Source organism: Zeus faber, assembly GCF_960531495.2.
Source record: "Zeus faber genome assembly, chromosome: 10".
Classification (NCBI taxonomy): Eukaryota; Metazoa; Chordata; class Actinopteri; order Zeiformes; family Zeidae; genus Zeus; species Zeus faber.
Genome location: NC_137199.1, coordinates 31,945,048 through 31,966,480, shown reverse-complemented (window position 1 = coordinate 31,966,480; position 21,433 = coordinate 31,945,048). Strand labels below are relative to the sequence as shown.

General features: G+C 40.8%; 1 protein-coding gene across 1 annotated transcript; it reads left to right on the top strand.

Moving 5' to 3' along the window:
- Positions 1-394: 394 nt before the first annotated feature.
- On the top strand, positions 395-14,576 carry rnf212 (ring finger protein 212; the record flags this gene model as incomplete). The annotated part of the gene is made up of 16 exons (XM_080008265.1): positions 395-406; positions 4,077-4,163; positions 4,365-4,482; positions 5,268-5,329; positions 5,433-5,507; positions 6,206-6,262; positions 7,068-7,126; positions 7,209-7,268; positions 7,731-7,798; positions 8,262-8,322; positions 10,088-10,232; positions 10,317-10,328; positions 10,904-11,035; positions 13,321-13,375; positions 14,300-14,369; positions 14,453-14,576. The coding sequence occupies exons 3-16, from the start codon at positions 4,374-4,376 to the stop codon at positions 14,574-14,576; spliced, it is 1,089 nt and encodes a 362-aa protein (XP_079864391.1). The 5' UTR covers positions 395-406; positions 4,077-4,163; positions 4,365-4,373.
- Positions 14,577-21,433: the final 6,857 nt, after the last annotated feature.

Below are 21,433 nucleotides of genomic sequence, written 5' to 3'. Positions count from 1 at the left end.
ACAGTATGCGAACCTACTAAAACAACGAAAACAACTGAAAACTTCAGTTGATGACGACGAGACACGGACAGGTTTACCTACGATGACGTAAGATAAGTAACAAGTGCAAGTATTGCAATGAAGTACATTTTCACGTACCTATACTCAAGTGTATTCAGTTTCGGAGACACTGTGACGAGAGTAATTGTGTTGACTTGTACGTAAGTATAAACTACTCAGGTATTTGTAATAAATCATCTCTGACACGTCAGTAAAGCGCGTCCAGGTCCGTCATCTGATGGACTCTTATTGTGTAGTATGCAGGTCTCTCCAGTGGCTCTTACACAACAACACGAGGGTACAACTACTTCCTGTAGCTCCTACACAATAAGGGCTCCCCTGCTCCCAGAGCCGTCGTCCGTCGCAGGTAATGCACGTCTCACATGAACATGACTTGCGACATGCTTAATAAAAGTGTTTTACCATGTTTATGAAGTTATTTAATTCTACTTACAGAATAAAAACACAACGCTTCATCAGTTCTACATTTTTCAGATTGTTGTCTAACTTAATTGAGTCAACAAGCTAATTCAGTTAATTTAGCCCATGCACTCTAACTGCAAGCAGAGCGAGCAAACAATGTACATATTTCCAAGTATATGACTTACTTATTACCATTACTTACTACTATTTTTACTAACATTTATATAATTATATCAATAGTTGTATAATATCATATATATTTTAACTATAATATTAGTAATTATATTGTATTATTAATAGTATATTAATAATAATACTTCATTATCGTTAAATATCACTCGAAACGTACTAACTTACTGTTATTAATGTTAAACTAGTGATATGACTGATCTGTTTATTGTTATTAATGTTAAACTAGTGATATGACTGATCTGTTTACTGTTATTAATGTTAAACTAGTGATATGACTGATCTGTTTATTGTTATTCATGTTAAACTAGTGATATGACTGATCTGTTTATTGTTATTAATGTTAAACTAGTGATATGACTGATCTGTTTATTGTTATTCATGTTAAACTAGTGATATGACTGATCTGTTTACTGTTATTAATGTTAAACTAGTGATATGACTGATCTGTTTACTGTTATTAATGTTAAACTAGTGATATGACTGATCTGTTTACTGTTATTAATGTTAAACTAGTGATATGACTGATCTGTTTATTGTTATTCATGTTAAACTAGTGATATGACTGATCTGTTTATTGTTATTCATGTTAAACTAGTGATATGACTGATCTGTTTACTGTTATTAATGTTAAACTAGTGATATGACTGATCTGTTTATTGTTATTCATGTTAAACTAGTGATATGACTGATCTGTTTACTGTTATTAATGTTAAACTAGTGATATGACTGATCTGTTTACTGTTATTAATGTTAAACTAGTGATATGACTGATCTGTTTACTGTTATTAATGTTAAACTAGTGATATGACTGATCTGTTTATTGTTATTCATGTTAAACTAGTGATATGACTGATCTGTTTATTGTTATTCATGTTAAACTAGTGATATGACTGATCTGTTTATTGTTATTAATGTTAAACTAGTGATATGACTGATCTGTTTACTGTTATTAATGTTAAACTAGTGATACGACTGATCTGTTTACTGTTATTAATGTTAAACTAGTGATACGACTGATCTGTTTACTGTTATTAATGTTAAACTAGTGATACGACTGATCTGTTTACTGTTATTAATGTTTAACTAGTGATATGACTGATCTGTTTACTGTTATTAATGTTAAACTAGTGATATGACTGATCTGTTTATTGTTATTAATGTTAAACTAGTGAAACGACTGATCTGTTTATTGTTATTAATGTTAAACTAGTGATATGACTTATCTGTTTACTGTTATTAATGTTAAATTAGTGATATGACTGATCTGTTTACTGTCATTAATGTTAAACTAGTGATATGACTGATCTGTTTATTGTTATTAATGTTAAACTAGTGATATGACTGATCTGTTTACTGTCATTAATGTTAAACTAGTGATATGACTGATCTGTTTATTGTTATTAATGTTAAACTAGTGATATGACTGATCTGTTTACTGTTATTAATGTTAAACTAGTGATACGACTGATCTGTTTACTGTTATTAATGTTAAACTAGTGATACGACTGATCTGTTTATTGTTATTCATGTTAAACTAGTGATATGACTGATCTGTTTACTGTTATTAATGTTAAACTAGTGATATGACTGATCTGTTTATTGTTATTAATGTTAAACTAGTGAAACGACTGATCTGTTTATTGTTATTAATGTTAAACTAGTGATATGACTTATCTGTTTACTGTTATTAATGTTAAACTAGTGATATGACTGATCTGTTTATTGTTATTCATGTTAAACTAGTGATATGACTGATCTGTTTACTGTTATTCATGTTAAACTAGTGATATGACTGATCTGTTTATTGTTATTCATGTTAAACTAGTGATATGACTGATCTGTTTATTGTTATTAATGTTAAACTAGTGATATGACTGATCTGTTTATTGTTATTCATGTTAAACTAGTGAAACGACTGATCTGTTTATTGTTATTAATGTTAAACTAGTGATATGACTGATCTGTTTATTGTTATTAATGTTAAACTAGTGATACGACTGATCTGTTTATTGTTATTAATGTTAAACTAGTGATACGACTGATCTGTTTATTGTCATTAATGTTAAACTAGTGAAACGGCTGACCTGTTTATTGTTATTAATGTTAAACTAGTGATATGACTGATCTGTTTATTGTTATTCATGTTAAACTAGTGATATGACTGACCTGTTTATTGTTATTAATGTTAAACTAGTGATATGACTGATCTGTTTATTGTTATTAATGTTAAACTAGTGATATGACTGATCTGTTTACTGTTATTAATGTTAAACTAGTGATATGACTGATCTGTTTATTGTTATTAATGTTAAACTAGTGATATGACTGATCTGTTTATTGTTATTCATGTTAAACTAGTGATATGACTGATCTGTTTATTGTTATTAATGTTAAACTAGTGATATGACTGATCTGTTTATTGTTATTAATGTTAAACTAGTGATATGACTGACCTGTTTATTGTTATTAATGTTAAACTAGTGATATGACTGATCTGTTTATTGTTATTAATGTTAAACTAGTGATATGACTGATCTGTTTACTGTTATTAATGTTAAACTAGTGATATGACTGATCTGTTTATTGTTATTAATGTTAAACTAGTGATATGACTGATCTGTTTATTGTTATTCATGTTAAACTAGTGATATGACTGATCTGTTTATTGTTATTAATGTTAAACTAGTGATATGACTGATCTGTTTATTGTTTTTAATGTTAAACTAGTGATACGACTGATCTGTTTACTGTTATTAATGTTAAACTAGTGATATGACTGATCTGTTTATTGTTATTAATGTTAAACTAGTGATATGACTGATCTGTTTATTGTTATTAATGTTAAACTAGTGATATGACTGATCTGTTTACTGTTATTAATGTTAAACTAGTGATATGACTGATCTGTTTACTGTTATTAATGTTAAACTAGTGATATGACTGATCTGTTTACTGTTATTAATGTTAAACTAGTGATATGACTGATCTGTTTATTGTTATTAATGTTAAACTAGTGATATGACTGATCTGTTTATTGTTATTCATGTTAAACTAGTGATATGACTGATCTGTTTATTGTTATTAATGTTAAACTAGTGATATGACTGATCTGTTTATTGTTATTAATGTTAAACTAGTGATACGACTGATCTGTTTACTGTTATTAATGTTAAACTAGTGATATGACTGATCTGTTTATTGTTTTTAATGTTAAACTAGTGATACGACTGATCTGTTTACTGTTATTAATGTTAAACTAGTGATATGACTGACCTGTTTGCTGTTATTAATGTTAAACTAGTGATATGACTGATCTGTTTATTGTTATTAATGTTAAACTAGTGATATGACTGATCTGTTTATTGTTATTCATGTTAAACTAGTGATATGACTGACCTGCTAGTGTTTGTTTTTGCATGTAGGTGGAGCGATATGAGGGATGTGAAACCAGGAGAAGTGGTTGCCCATGACAACGGTCATTATTAACAGATCAAGTTCAAGTTCAAGAGGTTATTTGTCACATACATATACATACGGTCATACATATATGCAGTGAAATGTCAGCTGTCATTATTCAAAAATAACTGACTTCTGATTGCTGCTATTTTCAATTCAGAATAGAGTATTTCACACATATATATATATATATATATATATATATATATATATATATATATAAATCATTTTGTTTTATTCATTTATTTTTCAAGGGTGTGCTGATGTCCTCCTGGATCCTCTGTAACTCCTGTTTCAATGCTGCCAGTCCTGAGCGGCAGCTGGCGGTCACAACCTGCAGCCATGTTGTCTGCAGCTTCTGCTTCCAGAGAGGTACTTAACCACTAAACACTGAGTACTGCTTCCACAAAGGTACTGCACCACTAAACACTGAGTACTGCTTCCACAAAGGTACTGCACCACTAAACACTGAGTACTGCTTCCACAAAGGTACTGTACTACTAAACACTGAGTACTGTTGCCACAAAGGTACTGGCACCACTAAACACTGAGTACTGCTTCCACAAAGGTACTGTACTACTAAACACTGAGTACTGTTGCCACAAAGGTACTGTACTACTAAACACTGAGTACTGTTGCCACAAAGGTACTGTACTACTAAACACTGAGTACTGTTGCCACAAAGGTACTGTACCACTAAACACATTTTGATCATTTAAATCCATTTGGATAAATCAGGTGGATATACAGGATGTGGAGCTCGGCTGTGACGTTCTAAAGTGCTGCCGGGAAGTCAGACGCTGACCAAACAGGGACATCTGGTGGATTGTATTGGATATTGCAGAGCTGCAAATGATCTCTATCCCAGTATTACTTTGAGGCCAGAACGAGGTGGAAGTACTCACAATTTTTAGTCAAAGTACACATACCCTGACACAGTCTCTTTAATAAGTGTTCATTAACAGGTGTCCTATATAAATAGTTTGAAAAGTAAACTTAAATGACTCACTTTGCATTAAGGGATGTAAAAGTATAAGAACACATAACATTGGATTCCAGTGTTTTAGTAGAAGAAGAACGCAGAAAATATTATCGATATATCTATACCATTCCTTTTCATTTTCAGTTATCTCTATTTTTTCTAACTTTTCTTCCAGGGAAGCAAGGGGAGTGTATAATCTGTAACACTAAATGCGAGCTATCTCCTCTCTCTGATAAAGTAAGGATCCTCACTGTGACAGTCATTTGTGGATTTACCATTGGTGCAACTCAAATGCTTCAATTGTAAATGATTTATCTAACACAGTTTGTTTGTTTTTCAGAGCAGCGCTGAGGTGAAGGCACTGTTCTCTGACATCAATGTGATTGTAACCAGACACTTCACAGAAATCAGCAAGGTTTGCTTTGGTTGACTGTCAAATTACTAGTTTGCTTGTAGTATCAAGTGACAGAGGTCAGCTCGGTTTGATATGAAGACAGGAACTCTTTTGCAATGCCCTGTGCCACCGTCCCACACTACTAATATTAGTAGTGTGGGACGGTCCTGGGTTCGACGACGACGACGGTCCTGCGTTCGATTCCCGCATGCGGCGCGGTTGGCACTGCGCTCCGGTGGGTTGGCTCCCGATCAGGGGCCTTTCTGTGTGGACTCTTCATGTTCTCCCCGTGCTCATATGGGTTTTCCTCCATATAATTTCGTAAAAGAATGCAGAAGAAACATGGTCTGGGCAGTGAGGTTGGTCAGCGGGTGCTGTCGGCTGCCCACCACTGCTGGCCTCCCCCCTGGAGGAAGGACAAGCCTTGATGGCATAAAAGCGAACAACACATTTCACAGCCTCCGTTAACTGCGTGGGCCGCCGTAGCTACACGTATGCATTTTGTTGTGGTGTGTGCAGTGACCGTTTAAAATGAGTTGTCCCGTTTCATTCATAACGGCACAAAGCTTATTCTATTGCCCGTCACTAAAACCTAAAGATGGATGTAAAGTGAGTTAACACCACTGCAACTTAACTAGACTTCAAAGTAGGTTTTCCTTATTGTTGAGTTTATCTTCACTAATGTCTTTTTTTATTTCCTGGTTTGTCCTCGTTCTCAGGTGTTACTGTTCCAGGCGCGACAGCAGAAGAGACTCTTGTCTTACTATCAGCAGCGGGTAGGAAGCTTTTCCTTTTGCTCTGCATGCGTGTGCATTTTTTTTCTTTACTGGTCGCTTTCCTGAAGGGATGGACTGAGACTGACCAGCTATCGCTTTCAATGCCGGTGCCGTTGAATTGCCCCGATACCTAGGTACCTTTTTAATTTGGTTTCATGTTATACCCCATTTAGTTTTAACCAAATAGTGCATATACTGTATCAAATCTTGAAAATAATGAACACAGAGGTTTTCAAAATGACGATTATTGGTAATTACATTTTAAGTATTCGTAAGGCTGGACAATTCGTTGATATAGTATCAATATCATAAAATGAGACTCTTGTATATTGCCATATTTTTTATTTTACTGTTGATTGTTAGGTTCATATATTTAAAAAAAATGTTCCATTCTCTAGTTAACTTTGAGGTTTGTAATGTATTGCCATTTATTTTTTTCTATTTGTATTCTATTGCCTTACTATTCAAGTTAAAGTTCAAGAGATTATTTGTCACATACATACATATACATATATGCAGTGAAATGTCATGACACCCGGTGTTATCTATCTATCTTGATTTGGTCCTTGATTTTGTAATATGGTGATATAGTGAAATGTTTTCTTTAATGTTTAATTAACTAGACTGTTCTAATAAATGCACATAATATCACATTACTAATGATTGGATTTCAAATATTCCTTGTGTTTAAATATCTTATGAAAGCATGGATGGTCATCCCCAAAATATTGTAAAATTACGGATCTTGAGCTACCTGTCATCAAATATCATGAAATGTGCACCGTCTGCTCCATTATCACCTCAGAATGAGAAATTAGAAGAAGCTTTGGTCAAGATGAGACAGGAAACGCAACAGATGGCTAAGTAAGCGCAGCACACACCCCCCCTCTTAAAGTGCATATCATTAAAATGATGCTTAGTCAAAAGGTTCCTTCTGCGTTCACAGGAAGCTGAATGAACAGAGTGACTACATCTCCAAACTGGAGCGATCTCTCCAACGTCAAAGGTAAAGCGTAGGAATCATCAACACAATCGTTCCACAGTATCAAAATGTCTGTGTTTGCTGCGTGAAAATGAGAAATATACCCCAAGAATGACCCCCAACAGGAAGTTGTCGTACATTTCTCCTCTTTGGGCGGAAACCCAAAGAGGAGAAATGTACCAGAAAACCAGAAACCAGAAAAAAATAAAAGTAAATGCTTCAGTGTGATGATTACACACAGTGAACGGTGCTTTGCCAGCGCTCTGCCCTCTGCAGTACAGCTCATCTGCCGCTTGGTGTCGCCCTTGGCAGGTCAAAAAGAAGCAGGTTAAAATCTGTCCATCTATAGAAATGACAAATTACAGTAAATTTCGCTGTGTTTATTTTTGAGTGTGGAACAAGTTATACATTTCTATCTGATGTCACTAAATGTTGTAAAGTCAGGTTATTCACACTTTTATCAAGTATATTTCCGCTCTTATCTAGTGCCAAAGCTTTGTCCATGTCCCAGATGAGCCTCCTTGGTTCCCACACGCCCTCTTCTTCAAAATCAGGTACAAACCAAAAATAAATGATGGTTAAACAACCCAAGAAAACCTGTTGGGAAATGTTGTCAGATATTTATGTTATTTAAAATTCATGATCTTGTATTTAAGTGCTAATTTATTTGTCTCTCTCATCTGGATACCAAGGGATCACGAAACAAACATTTAAAAGCACTCTGGCTTTACTGTGTTTTTCCAAATGTTTCCACAGTTGTCTGTTGCATTCTAATATTACACAGTATATTAAATGACTAAGTATTAGGCAAGACAAAACTCCTAATTCATCAAACACAATGCGTTCCTAATAATCCTATTAGACAATATTAAATACCTGATCATTTTATTACAATATAATAAATGCTTAATTGCTCTTTTTGACTAAATGTTATTTTTTCAGACAATATTAAATGTGAAATGAATTAATTAGATAAAAGCCTGATACTTTTATTTGATTAAATGTGTATTTGCTCAGTTCTCCAGATCCCGTTCAACTCTCCTGTGTTTCGCTCACAACACTCCTCTACCACCAACTTGTGAGTACTCCACCTCTCCACCTCTCCCTCTCTCCATCTTTTCTCTCTATTAAACATTGAAATTATCCCAGTCTGTGTTCCTGTCTCCACCTCTGCTCCCTCTTTCTCCTGATTTCTGTTTCATGTTCTGCTTTTTTACCCCACCCTTTTTTTATCCACCTCTATGCCCTAAAGCTGGGTTATTAGACCACAAACCACAGAGAGAGAGAGAGAGAGAGAGAGGGAGAGGGAGAAGGGTATGTGGAGAGAGTGAGAGGTTAAAAAAAGAGAGTGTTGGAGGTATTTCACTGAGACAACACTCTGTATCCCAGGTTCAGCCATCGCAGCTTATGTTAGCTTTAGCTGCTGTATAGCTTTGCCCTGCCCTGCGGCGAGCCACACACACACACATACGTACACGCACGCACGCGCACACACACACACACACACACACGCACACACACACACACACACACACCTGAATAAGCTAAACTCAGTCTTCGCTGTGCTTGGTTTGGTTAAATTGTTGTTGTGGCATTCTAAAGTCAGTGTTGGTAATTCCATACATATACATATTGGTCATTTCTATGCCATTCTGTTTTGTCGTGTTACATAGTTTAGCGAGGTGTGGACAAAATAAATAGTCATACTGTGTTCTATATTAAAACTAAACATAAGCGAAGCGGTGGAAAAACAGTTTGACGGTGGCGTTCAATCTGCTAACCACGCATGTTTTTGTTCGCCACAAACGTCTGAAATCTTTTGGTGTCATTTTGGACGTACTTTGAGACGGACGTGCTGTCCGTCTAATATACAGATGGTTGAAGCGGAATTTGTTGCTCAGTCACTAACATTCTGTCAATCTTAACTGCCAGCGCAGCAGCTGTCACCTCCATTCTGGGGATGGTCACTTGTTTCAAGCTGCTGCTCTGGCCTTTCCCAAGATGAAGGACAGGTGTACTCCATCTGCCGCACTTGTTAACCGCAGCCATGTTACTGTACCGTAGCCCATCTCGCCTGCGTCACCAAAGTGGTGACGTTTGGATGTTTTGACCTCTTTCCAGCTTTCCGATTGATGGTACACCTCTAGTATCTTTTCATCCCATCCGAGGCTCAACTTGCATTGCAGGATGTGCTTAGCGGTGAATATGAAAGGATCAAGAAATCCAAGTTGGTCATACAGCGAACATATGGTAGAAAGGATCCCTCTTCTTGTGGGGACTTTTCGAGTTTCAAGTGCTTTTCGTATAAGCGCTGAACCCCTAGGGCCCACTCAGTGAGCATGCTCTCTTTGTCAAAGTCCAGACTCTTCACCCCTCTTGGCTCCTTCCTCTACTGGAATGGAGGTCAACACTGCTAGGCTATCAGTGTCAGTTGAAAACCACCTCGCGCAGACAGGCTTCTCAGCTGCTTGTATAGGGCTGTGGCATGGCTTTCATTTGGCGCAGTCGTCGACATAGAAGTTGTCCAAAACTGTGTGGATGGCTTCTGGTTCAAAGTTCCCGTGTTGTCTTCAGCAGAATTTCTTACGGCATAGCTGGCACGGCTGGATGAGGAGGTTTCCCCAAACAGGTGTACAGTCATTCTGTGTTCAGCCAGGGTTTCTTTCACCTTGGGGCCACCACTGGAATCGAAGGAAGTTTGAGTCAGCTGGTCTAACTTGAACTTGGTGAACGTTCCCTCTACAGAGGACCCCCTCAGACCTGATGTTGATGAACTTCTTCCGTCCTAAAGTCCTTAGAAGGATTTGAGTCCTCCTTCCTTGAACATTTAACGGTCTCCGAAGAGCCTCCGTGCAGAAGGTTGCAGAGCTCCACGTATCTAGGAAAGCCTACGTTTGTACATTTGGACAGTTTCACTTGGAACAGGGATTGTTGCCACGGTGTGGTCATCACCGGTGCCGGTGTGAAGAGGCGTCTTCCACGGGACCAGTGCGCTGCTCACTGACCTTTTTTCTGTGTGTGTACTCTTGTCATCTTAGTTTTCTTCTGGCCTCTTTTCACTCTGTAACACAGTGGGCTTCTCGCGTGAGCAGACATCGCAAATCATCCACCTCCTGCAATCCTTGCCACAATGTCCTTTGTTCGTACAAAACAAAAGAAAGGGTGCACTCTTGAAAGAAGCGAACCTTTTCTTCACGTCTCCTTTTGTGCAATTCTTTACAGATATCAGCTGCATGGTCTGCGTGGCAGAACAAACACACCTACGTTACTGCACTGTTTGTCAGAGCTGACGTTGCAGCTGTTCTGATGCTACTGCTGCTAAACTGCCTTTGTTGTTTGCCATCCAGACACGAAGCTTTTACCTTTTTCTCTTTTCACTTCCTTTGGTGTCCTCGCTTGAACATCTTGAATATTTCCAAAGAGGGGGCGGTTTGCGATGCTTGCATTTCTTGTGCCTTGATTGGCCCTCAGTAAATTGTTCGCTTTAAACAGCGTGTCACGCTTATTGCTTGTTTTGTATTCAACACATTGTTCAAAGGTTCAGAGAAAAGTCGTCATTCAATGGATTGCCTTTAAAAAACTGGTATCTCTGTGGTCGGTAGCGTTGAGAGTCCCTGTTCTTTGATAAGCATTTCTGTTATTCCATTTTGCTTTTTCAGGATTGTCAGCTTGAATCTTTTGAACCTTGCTCTGAGGACAATGTTTTGAGGAAAGGCTTTGAGGACAACTGTTTTACAGCGGTGGTCTGCACTTCCCCCTGTCGGCCACCGGGGGCTCTTGAGGTTCCACTTGTAGGATTGCTGGTTCTCTTTAAAACACAACTTCATTTTCCTCGTCATCTCCTTTGCTGCCAATAAAATCATTGTCCTCATCCTTATCATTGTCAAATTCCCCATGTTGGTGTACCATTTTCACTTTGCAGCGATCACAGAGTTATGAACGCTTTCTTTCAATGTGTTTATTTTTACAGCTGCTTCAGCTGTTTGTAGTGTTCACATTTATTCTCTGGCCTGTAACTGAGCTTCTTGTTTTTCAACGGGGAGTTTTTGTGTTTGAGCTGCAGCTCGTGCTGCCCGTTCAGCTTCTGTCTTCCTGCGAAGGAGGCAGATGAGGGAGTTGAGATGACCCTGCTTGTTTTACTAACAGATACAACAGAAACATTATCCTCAGTTTTGTGTTCAACTTGGGGGTCTTTAAAGAGTGACAGTGCTTCTGAAATCCATTCTTTTATGAATTGTGCTACTTGAGGCAGGTACCTGTTGTGGTCATCCCCATGTCTTTATTTTGAAGCAGTTGTTGAATGGACTGTATTACAGAGGATTCTTTAATGAGATTGATGAGAGCAGTATAACGTTTTTTGAATGATTTTGAGATGATCATAATCTCCCATGAGTGATATTATTCTATTTATTTTTCCTTTTAAGTTGTTTCAGTTGTGATTGTCTAGCTTCCTTGTAATGTTCCAGTTCTGCTTCCAAAGCCTTTGCCCCTGAGAGTCATTTTTCTCCTCGGTCTGTTGTTGTCCATTACTTCCACAGTTTTATCGCTCTTATTTTCATTTGACGTACAACGGGTGCTTCTTCTGAAGCTCGGCTACAGCCGGGTCTCGTGCCATTTATTGACATTATTACAGACGTTGTCTAAGCCTCGCACAGTCAGTGATAGATTACCCAATGAACAGTCGCGATACAGCGCATTAGAGAACTAAGCCACATGGAATCGCCATTTCCAAACAAGACGGGAGAGTGAATCGCATCAAAATGCAGTGATAAATATTGCAGGTCCTCTTCAACAATTCTCTCCAAACAAATTCACTCCAGTATTCTCTTCTTGCAATCCACAGGTTTTATTCAAATTTAAAACATTCAGTCCAATTCAAATCTTCATTCAATAAAATCAGATCCAATCCATATTACGTGGATTTCCGTATTCGACAGTTTTTCTACTTATGTTGTGGCATTTTGTGGGGCAAATCAGTTTTGGTTAAGCCATACAGACAGACGCCCTTAGTCATGTTTACGTGTTTCTGCTTTGCCTGGTTACACCGTTTATTGGCTTTTACTGAGTCTGACTTCCAGCAGGTGATGTGATTGAAGGTTCTTTCAGTCGGGGTTAGAGTTATTGTTGTTTCTTGGGTGTGCATGTTTGTTTGCATGCAGTGGCTGGTGCAATAATCATGTTCAAAATAGCAAACAAAAATCCAGATCCATGCATCAACAAAAGAGGGGGGCTTAGACAGAATTAATAACCATGAACTGCGTTGGACGTCCTTTCTGCTACCTGTCTTCATTTAGCAGCATGCCTTGCAGCTCAGTCAGTTAAACAATACCCTAACCCATCACTAGGGGCTGCCATTCATGATGATATATAAACGGAACTTGTTGGTCATTATTCAGTTTCCAAGTGACTCATTGACGGGATGTTTAGTGCAATTATTATTGTTTGATAAATAATATGGGGATATTGAATGTATAGTGGATATTAACCCGTAGAACCCCAGCATTCATTAACATCATGCCCAAGAGGTTCATTATTTTGGAATAACTTTTGTAACTTTTTTTTTGCAATCAGTTAAATAAAAAGTTGACTTTTTATTTGGTTTTTGTTTTTGCCTGGAATCTGATTTGAAGTTTCTCTTTTCAGCCGTTCTATCTGGATCTTATCTCTAGAATGCTCTCCTCTGTTCTGTATTTTCCTCAACCGCTCCATTATTATTAAAACATTTCAGATAATTAATTAAAGTAAGTGTTAATGTTTTTGTATAATACCAAATATGAGTAAAATAAATGCAAAATTGTCTGTTATATAAAATACTTCACAAGTAACATAGATAATCATTTGAATGTTGTTAATGGTTGATGCTCAGATAATGAAGATAATTACGTTAACAGAGTGGACTGTGTTTGGCAGGGCTGATCAGGTGGATGGAAGAAATCTGTTCAGAAAGGTCAGATTAAGTTTTTTTTGTTGTTGTTTTTAGTGTCAAGCACTGTCAAGAACTGGACCATTGATGATTGAAACATTTAATAATATCATGACGTAATTGTCATTTTGTGCTCACTCTGTGTAATTGCAGCCAGATTTGTCGACCAGGTTGTCTCTGATCAGCCCTCCTCGAGATGGCCGAATAGGTGAGTACTAGAGGAGTCATGTACTACATGTTCATACTATGGTTAAGCGTGCTTTAGTCTGTGAGTACAAAGAACGATGTCTTCTCTGACACACTACATCGTCATATCGCTGCTCCGCCTCCTTTCAGCACGTTGTCATGACAACACTGCAGAGAAAATTTAGCGGTGTCATACCCTCACAATGCAGTGTGGGATAAGCTCCCCAGCGTAGTGTGCAGTGTTTGTATTCGAGGATATTACACCAGATGTAGCAGGTCATCCTGGTACTTTTCACATACTATTTGAGTATACTATGGTTTCAGTCATTTCAGTAAAAACACTACTTCGGTTTGTTAGTTTGTTGAGTAAGCTTCAATAAATTGACTTCAACGTTCAAAACAAATTCAACTAAATCAGAAATTAAATGTCAGTGTTTTCTGGCGTCTTCTGAGGGTTCAACATCAAAACACACACACACACACACACACACACACACACACACACACACACACACACACACACACACACACACACACACACACACACACACACACACACACCTGTCTCTGAACTAGTGCATATTGTAAACAGGTTGGTACTCCCCCCACCAGAGGGAAGCATCCCGACACCGGTGTTGATCTTATTAAATAGGATAATAATCGCAACGAAACTGCAACGTGTTTCCCAACATCCACGTTTCCAAAGTTTTTCTTCTTCTGGTCACCTGAGGTGGTGGGGATACTTGTTGATTTCTTTCTAAGTGTTCATATCAGCGAACTACTGGTGGAAAAACAGCATATAGAAGAACACATGCAAAACACAAATACATTGAATGGCTGTTTCTTATAAAGTGCCAGGTAAATAAAGTATCAAATATGGGATTTTTTAACAAAATAATCTTACGGATTACCACTTTAATAATCGTCATGTGGTCTTGTTGTCCAGGTACCGTCCCGCATCAAACAGCCAATCAGAACAGGCTGGTCAGTCACTCCGCTCGCTCGGCCACAGTCAGGTAACTGTTCAGTGTACTTTACCTTTTAAACAACTTCACTTTTCAATACAATGTCCCATCTCCTCCCTTCTCTCCTCTTTCAGTCGTTCCCACGCTGCTCCGCTGACTCCGGATGTTTTCTATGGTCACAGCTCTGGGTGGGAATCCCCCATCATCGAAAACTTCTTCAGAGGCTCCATGTCCTCCCTGATTTGCCCTCCACCCTAACACCACCCTGCAGCGTGCATGCACACACCACACACAGATTTCATTTTTTTATAATATAAAAAAAGTTGTGAGATTATTTGTTTTTTTATTAAACAAAAATGCTTGACAAGAATAAAAGAGTATTTTTTTTGTTATTGGAGTCAATACTTTATAACATTTTATTGCACTTTTTAGATTCTTAATTTTTTTTGGATTCTTTCCACAGAGCCAAACAATTCCGGTTTCAAAGTAAAAGTCCTGCCATGTTTCCACTCCTCATGCACGGAACCAGCAGTGATGGCGGTGCATAAAGATGCAGTGGCCTCTCCAGGTCGGCAAAATACGGTGCTTAGTGTGGTTAATGTGGTAAATATTGGTTCTTGCACAAACGTCTCGAATGGTGTGCATCCGGAACACTCCTTGAATATGTCTACAACCCCCAAACCTTGCTGGAAATCGCAAAACAACGCTTGTCCCACCCGCTGACCACAACAATGGAAATGCTACGTAGGCTTAGCCTGTTGAAAGGACGAGGCCCTGAGACCATGGTGCCGTCAATGGCCGCTTCTTGGACAATAAATTGGCTTTCCAATGTGAGACGAGGGACTGCTGCGCTTTTATTTTTACGGAAACGTGGCTTCACGATAACATCCTGATACAGCCATCCGGCGAAAGAGGCTAAGTCTCAGCATCTGGTAAGACCCACAGGGATGGTCTGTGTGTTTATATTAACAAAGACCGGAGCGCAAACGCTGCGCTACTTTCGAGCTACTGTTCATCGCCGGTGGAGCTCATATCTGATAAATGCAGTCCCTCTGCCAAGGGAATTCACCGCCATTGTCACAACGACTGTGTGTATCCCTCCCAGCGCCAGCGCTAAGGAGCCGCTGAGCTTACTCTACGGGGATATCAGTGAACTGCAAACCGCTCATCCCGATGTTTTTTTTCATTGTGGCCGGGGATTTCAACCGCACAAATCTCAAATCAGCTCTGCCCAAATCTTATCAACATGTGAACTTCGCAAGTAGAAAGGCGAACATTTTGGCCCTTGTTTTCATTAACATTCACGACGCTTACAAGGCCCCCCCGCCCCACCTCGGCTCCTCAGACCACATCTCTGTTATGCTAAACCCAGCACACAGACCGCTGCTAATACAAGCCAAAGCAGTCCTGAAGCAGATGTTGCAGTGTGTGGCCAGAAGGAGCCACCTCAGCACTGCAGGACTGTTTTGGCCACACAGACTGGAACATGTTTAAGGAGGCTGCTTCCTCTGACAAACACATTAACTTGGACCATCCAGCATCTGTGACTGGCCACATCAGGCATCAGTGCATAGATGATGTTAGTGCCTCCAAGTCCATCACTACACATGCCAACCAGAAGCGATGGCCGACCACAGAGGTGCATGCACTGCTGAAAACCTGTGATGCTGCCTTCAAATCGGATGACAAGCCAGCCCTCAAGACAGCGAGGGCCAACTTGTCCAGAGCCGCGAGAGAAGCAAAGCGCACGTGCTCGCGGAAAATCCATGGCTACTTTCTGGACACCAGAGACATGCGGCGCATGTGGCGATCACACTGACAACGAGATTGTCCCTCCTGCCCGTGACAGCGATGCTTCCCTCCCAGATGTGCTGAACGATTTTGATGCGCGGTTTGAAGCACTGAATGATTTTCCTGCGAGGAAGACCACGCCCCCTCTACATGATCAGGTATTGTGCCTGTCCACAGCTGATGTCAGCAGCCCTGTAGCACTCCTCCAATCACAATGAAGTGCTTCGAGAGGCTAGTCATGGGCAATATGAAAACCAGACCCCTGCCAGCTTGCATACCGCAGCAACTAGTCCACCGAGGATGCTATATCCTCTGCCCTCCGTCTGGCCCTTTCCCAACTGGACAATCCAACCACCTACATGATACTAGTCATAGACTTCGGTTCAGCTTTCAACACGATCATTCCCCTGAAGCTGATAGGAAAGCTGGGGCTGCCGGACGTGAACATCTCCCTCTGTAACTGGATCTTTGATTTTCTGACGGAAAGATCTCAGACAGTCCGGATTGGAAACATCTCCAGCAGCACTACATTGAGCACTGGTGAAATCTGGTGTACCGTTAACCTATCTCTTGATGTGAACAATACAAAAGAGATGGTCGTTGATTTCAGGAGGCCCGCGCTGACCACTCCCTGTTTCACATCAAATGGCCCCACCATAGAGAACGCCCAAAGCATCAAGTTCCTTGGCGTGCACACTGGGGATGTCCTCAAATGGACTCTCAACTCCACTCAACAGTGTCTCCACTTCCTACGGAGACTGAGGACGGCTGAAAGGATCATTGGGGACCTTCTCCCTTCTATTCCATACATCCACCCTGAACGCTGCCCTGGCAAGCCCCGCAGCGTGGATCCCTCGCACGCCTCCCATGGACACTTACTTCTTGCCACCGGACAAAAGATGCCACAGCATACGACCAGATCTGCAGCAGCTTCTTTCCTCCAAGCTGTCAGGCTCCTTGACACCCTGCTGCCTCCCTCCAACCCTATCACCCTAAAGAACACCACCCACCCCCACCCACCCCACTAGCCACTTATTTCATTTTTATACACCCTGTTGCACCACATTTCCTCTGAACTATTTTTCTCAGGGATGATCTCCACCCACTATACCGTGCTGCTACACCTTACTTTAAACACTATCATTTTTTATGACGTACTTCTCCTTTATTCTATTTAGTTTGTTGTGTACTGACTGTTCTGTCTTACACTGTCCTGTGGTTTTAACTGTTGATTTTTACTGTTTTTACTGTATGGATTCAGTTGCACTGTCATGTTTATTACACTTGCACTTGTCTTACTATTTGCACTATGTATATTCCTGGCCATACAGCTCCCATCCTTGTCTTTATGTCTTGTGTATAGATTTTATATATTGCCCCAGGGACGAGGAGAAACGTCATTTCTCTCCACTGTGGAGTGCAGACTTGACTTGACTTGACTTGATTTGTTGTGTTCCTGTGTTTTTGATAATTAGTTCAGATTGATGAATTCAGAAAAATTCAGTTTGGCTTCCAACTCCAAAAAGCAAGAGGGCAGCTCAGTGCCTCACAGGAAGGAGGTCCTGGGTCCACAGAGCTGGAGGGGGGGGGGCACTGCTCCTCAAAGGCTGAGGAAGGGTCAAAGGCAGAGAAGGAACTCCCCCACAGGTATCGATAAAGTACAGCTTAACGTAAAGTACTTTCTGAACCTGGAATGTCCTCCTGTGCACACACGCACACAGACACACACACACACACATCCTGAGATGACGGCGTCAGATTGAGATCAAGCGGAGACAGACAGGGGTGTCATTGTAAACTCATTGTGTAAAAACATCCCCCGCTCTCCAGGACGTGTGGCGGCGTGTCCCAATAACCATTACGTTATGTTTGTCTTTTTTCGCTCTTTCCTCATTTGAAAGAACTTTTTGTCAGAGCTGAAAATGAAGACGGTAATTTTTTGGGGGGGGAAACCTTACACCGGCGGCAGCACGGAGCGCTGACAGAGCGAGGCGGATGGAAAGGCCACGCGATGTGTCCGGACAGGCAGGCGGTGCGGATCTGCCCCGTCGCCGCGGAAACACACACCGGGGACGCGAGGTGTTGTGTGGTGCTGGTGTGTTTCAAATGTAAGGAGGGAAATGTGTGTGTGTGTGTGTGTGTGTGTGTGTGTGTGTGTGTGTGTGTGTGTGTGTGTGTGTGTGTGTGTGCGTGTGTGTTTTGATGTGTGACACCGTGTGTGTGTGTCTGTCTGCCAAACATTTATTACATTTCACTGCATATATGTATGAAAGTATGTATATGTATGTGACAAATAGAAAAATCTTGAATCTTGAATCTTGAATCAAACATTGTTTTTCGGTGGTGGGGGGGTGACTTCTTGTCAATCCGCGATTGGACCAACGCAGCCGCTCAGATGCTCTTTCAGGCTGAGAGAGTTGGAATCAAGCAAATGAAATGACGTTTGTTTTTTCAACCTGCTCTCATGTCATGTGATTTTATGCATCTTTGAACAGCTGAATGTTTTTGTAATTACAAGCACACAGATAATTACTGAACGTCAACATTTTCATTTCACTGTTTTTTCCCCCCAACGTCCCAGGAGCCCAGTCCTATCTTAAAGAAAAGAAAGAAAGTGTGTTTGCATGTCTAGTTTGTGTGTGTGTGTGTGTGTGTGTGTTTGTGTGTTTGTGCCTGTGTGTGTGTGTGTGTTTGTGTTTGTGCCTGTATGTGTGTGTGTGTGTGTGTTTGTGCCTGTGTGTGTGTGTGTTTGTGCCTGTGTGTGTGTGTGTGTTTGTGCCTGTGTGTGTGTGTGTTTGTGTGTTTGTGCCTGTGTGTGTGTATGTGTGTGTTTGTGCCTGTGTGTGTGTGTGTGTGTGTGTTTGTGCCTGTGTGTGTGTGTGTGTGTGTTTGTGCCTATATGTGTGTGTGTGTGTGTGTGTTTGTGCCTGTGTGTGTGTGTGTATGTGTGTGTTTGTGTGTGTTTGTGCCTGTGTGTGTGTGTCTTTGTGTGTGTGTGTGTGTGTGTGTTTGTGCCTGTGTGTGTCTTTGTGTGTGTCTTTGTGTGTGTGTGTGTGTGTGTGTGTTTGTGTGTGTGTGTGTTTGTGCCTGTGTGTGTGTGTGTGTTTGTGTCTGTGTGTGTGTGTCTTTGTGTCTGTGTGTGTGTGTGTGTGTGTGTGTTTGTGCCTGTGTGTGTGTGTGTACAGGTGTAGCATTGTGCTGCAGCCTGATCCCTCTTTTCGCTCCATTCGCTCTGAAGTCGTTTCCTGAGTTTTAAAGGAAACACTTAGAGAGAAACCACTCCCCGAGGCGGAACGAGAGAGAGAAAGAGAGAGAGAGAGAGCACTACATCACACTGATCCCTCTCTCCACCTCCACCTCCACCTCTCTCTAACACACACAGAGTCGTATCCCTCGCTCAGGGCTGTTCCAAACGGACCCCGCCACTTCACATCGCTGTAGAAACAGTGATTATTCAGCAGCTCCTTCCCACAGCTTGTCCTCAACCACCGCTCCACCTCTCCCTCCACCTCTCCGTCCTGCCCTCCACCTCTCTCAGCCACATTTCACACCGTGTCACTCCGTTCCTCTGCTCATCGGCGTGTAATCCCCGGCCCTGGAGGCAAGACATGACACGAAGCAAAGTGATTTCACGTCGGAGCGATTTGTCTTCCTGACCCCCACCAGGAGCTCCACCTGTCAGGTTGGTGACTCTTCTGAGCTGTCAGGTTGTCAGGGAACATGAGGAGTTAATGGGGCATATTTCAGTGTGGGGGTATTTAGCTCATTGTATTGTCCCGTAGAGATACACCCTCCATTCTCCACCCAAACAGCAGCAGCAGAGCAACGCGGCTGGAGGTCGACGCAGGGAAAGTAATTCAAGAGTCACTTAGTGACAAGCTGCAGAGAAACTCAGTGGAATGTGGTGTCTTGCATTACTGAATCCAATAAAAGTAGATATGCAAAGTAACTAAGTACTTCATTACTGTACTTAAGTCTCTTTTTCATGTATCTGTACTCTTGCATATTTTGGAGCTATTGGAATTTTATTCCACTACATTTCAATGCAAATATCTGTCGTGTAAAAACAACTCCATTTCAACACAGTCACATTACTTCAGCACTTTACGAAATCAGGGACTGACTCTACCGAGCAACTTCCATTCCAACATCCAGGTTTTCCCTTCGCTCCAAGACCCCAATCCCTTTTCTACTTTTTACGTCCAGTTTTTCCTTCTGATCCATAGATTTTTTGTTTTTTCGTGGTCTCTTGCGGTGGTGGGGATATTTTTTGTTTTTTCTTGTGAATGTTCCTCCACATATAGAGAAGCAATGCTGAACGCAAATAGATTGAATGGATCAAGTGCCAGATGAATAAAGTAACACACATAGGAGTTTGTAACAAAATAATCATATTTATTATCTCTTTAATGTATTTTAAATTGTTTACCTTCATGTCTCTGATCGTGGAAACTGTGAGTCGGTGTACAAATGCCAGCTGCTAATTATGCAACAGTAATTGGAGATGTTTGGTTGCAGGGACTTGCAGTTACAGCTGCTGTCCTATAGGGGGCACTGCTGTCCAGCACGGCATGAAATACAACGACTGAATTCCACTGCAGAGTGGAGGCATTTCTAACACAGCAGCTGTCACTGGAGGCATCTGGAGCTGGTGCATGTAACACTCACATGCACACACACACACACACACACACACACACACACACACACTCTCTTTGTTTTGAAGTGTAGCTTCACTCTCAACAATGAAAAAAAGGTCCCTGAGCCACGAACAGGTTGTGGCCCCAGCAGAATGCAGCTGAATAACCCTGGTGTACACACACACACACACACACACACACACACACACACACACACACACACACACACATACACACACACAGGAGGAGCTGCTGGGGTGGACCAGGTGAGGAGGTCGCAGGTCAGAGTGATGTTCCTTGAACACACACGTGTGCACTCACACACGCAGATGTCCCGCATGCGCCTTTGAAGGGGCCCGCTGTCCCATGCATGCCTGAGTGATGTCAGCCCGCTGGTGGAAAGAATCCTTTCCTCTCACACACACACACACACACACACACACACACACACACACACACACACACACATGCCTATGCATACACTCACTACCTATCACCAACATAATTCATAGACACAAACACACACACATGCACGCTCCCTCCCAAACGTGCACTTCTCACACGGGCAGCAGACACATCTCTGAAATGAGATAACAACCCACCAATAACACCCCTGCTGCCTGGAGTTCTCTCTCTGACTCCTTCTCTTTCTCCCTCCCTCTATTTCTCACTCTCCACCCAGTG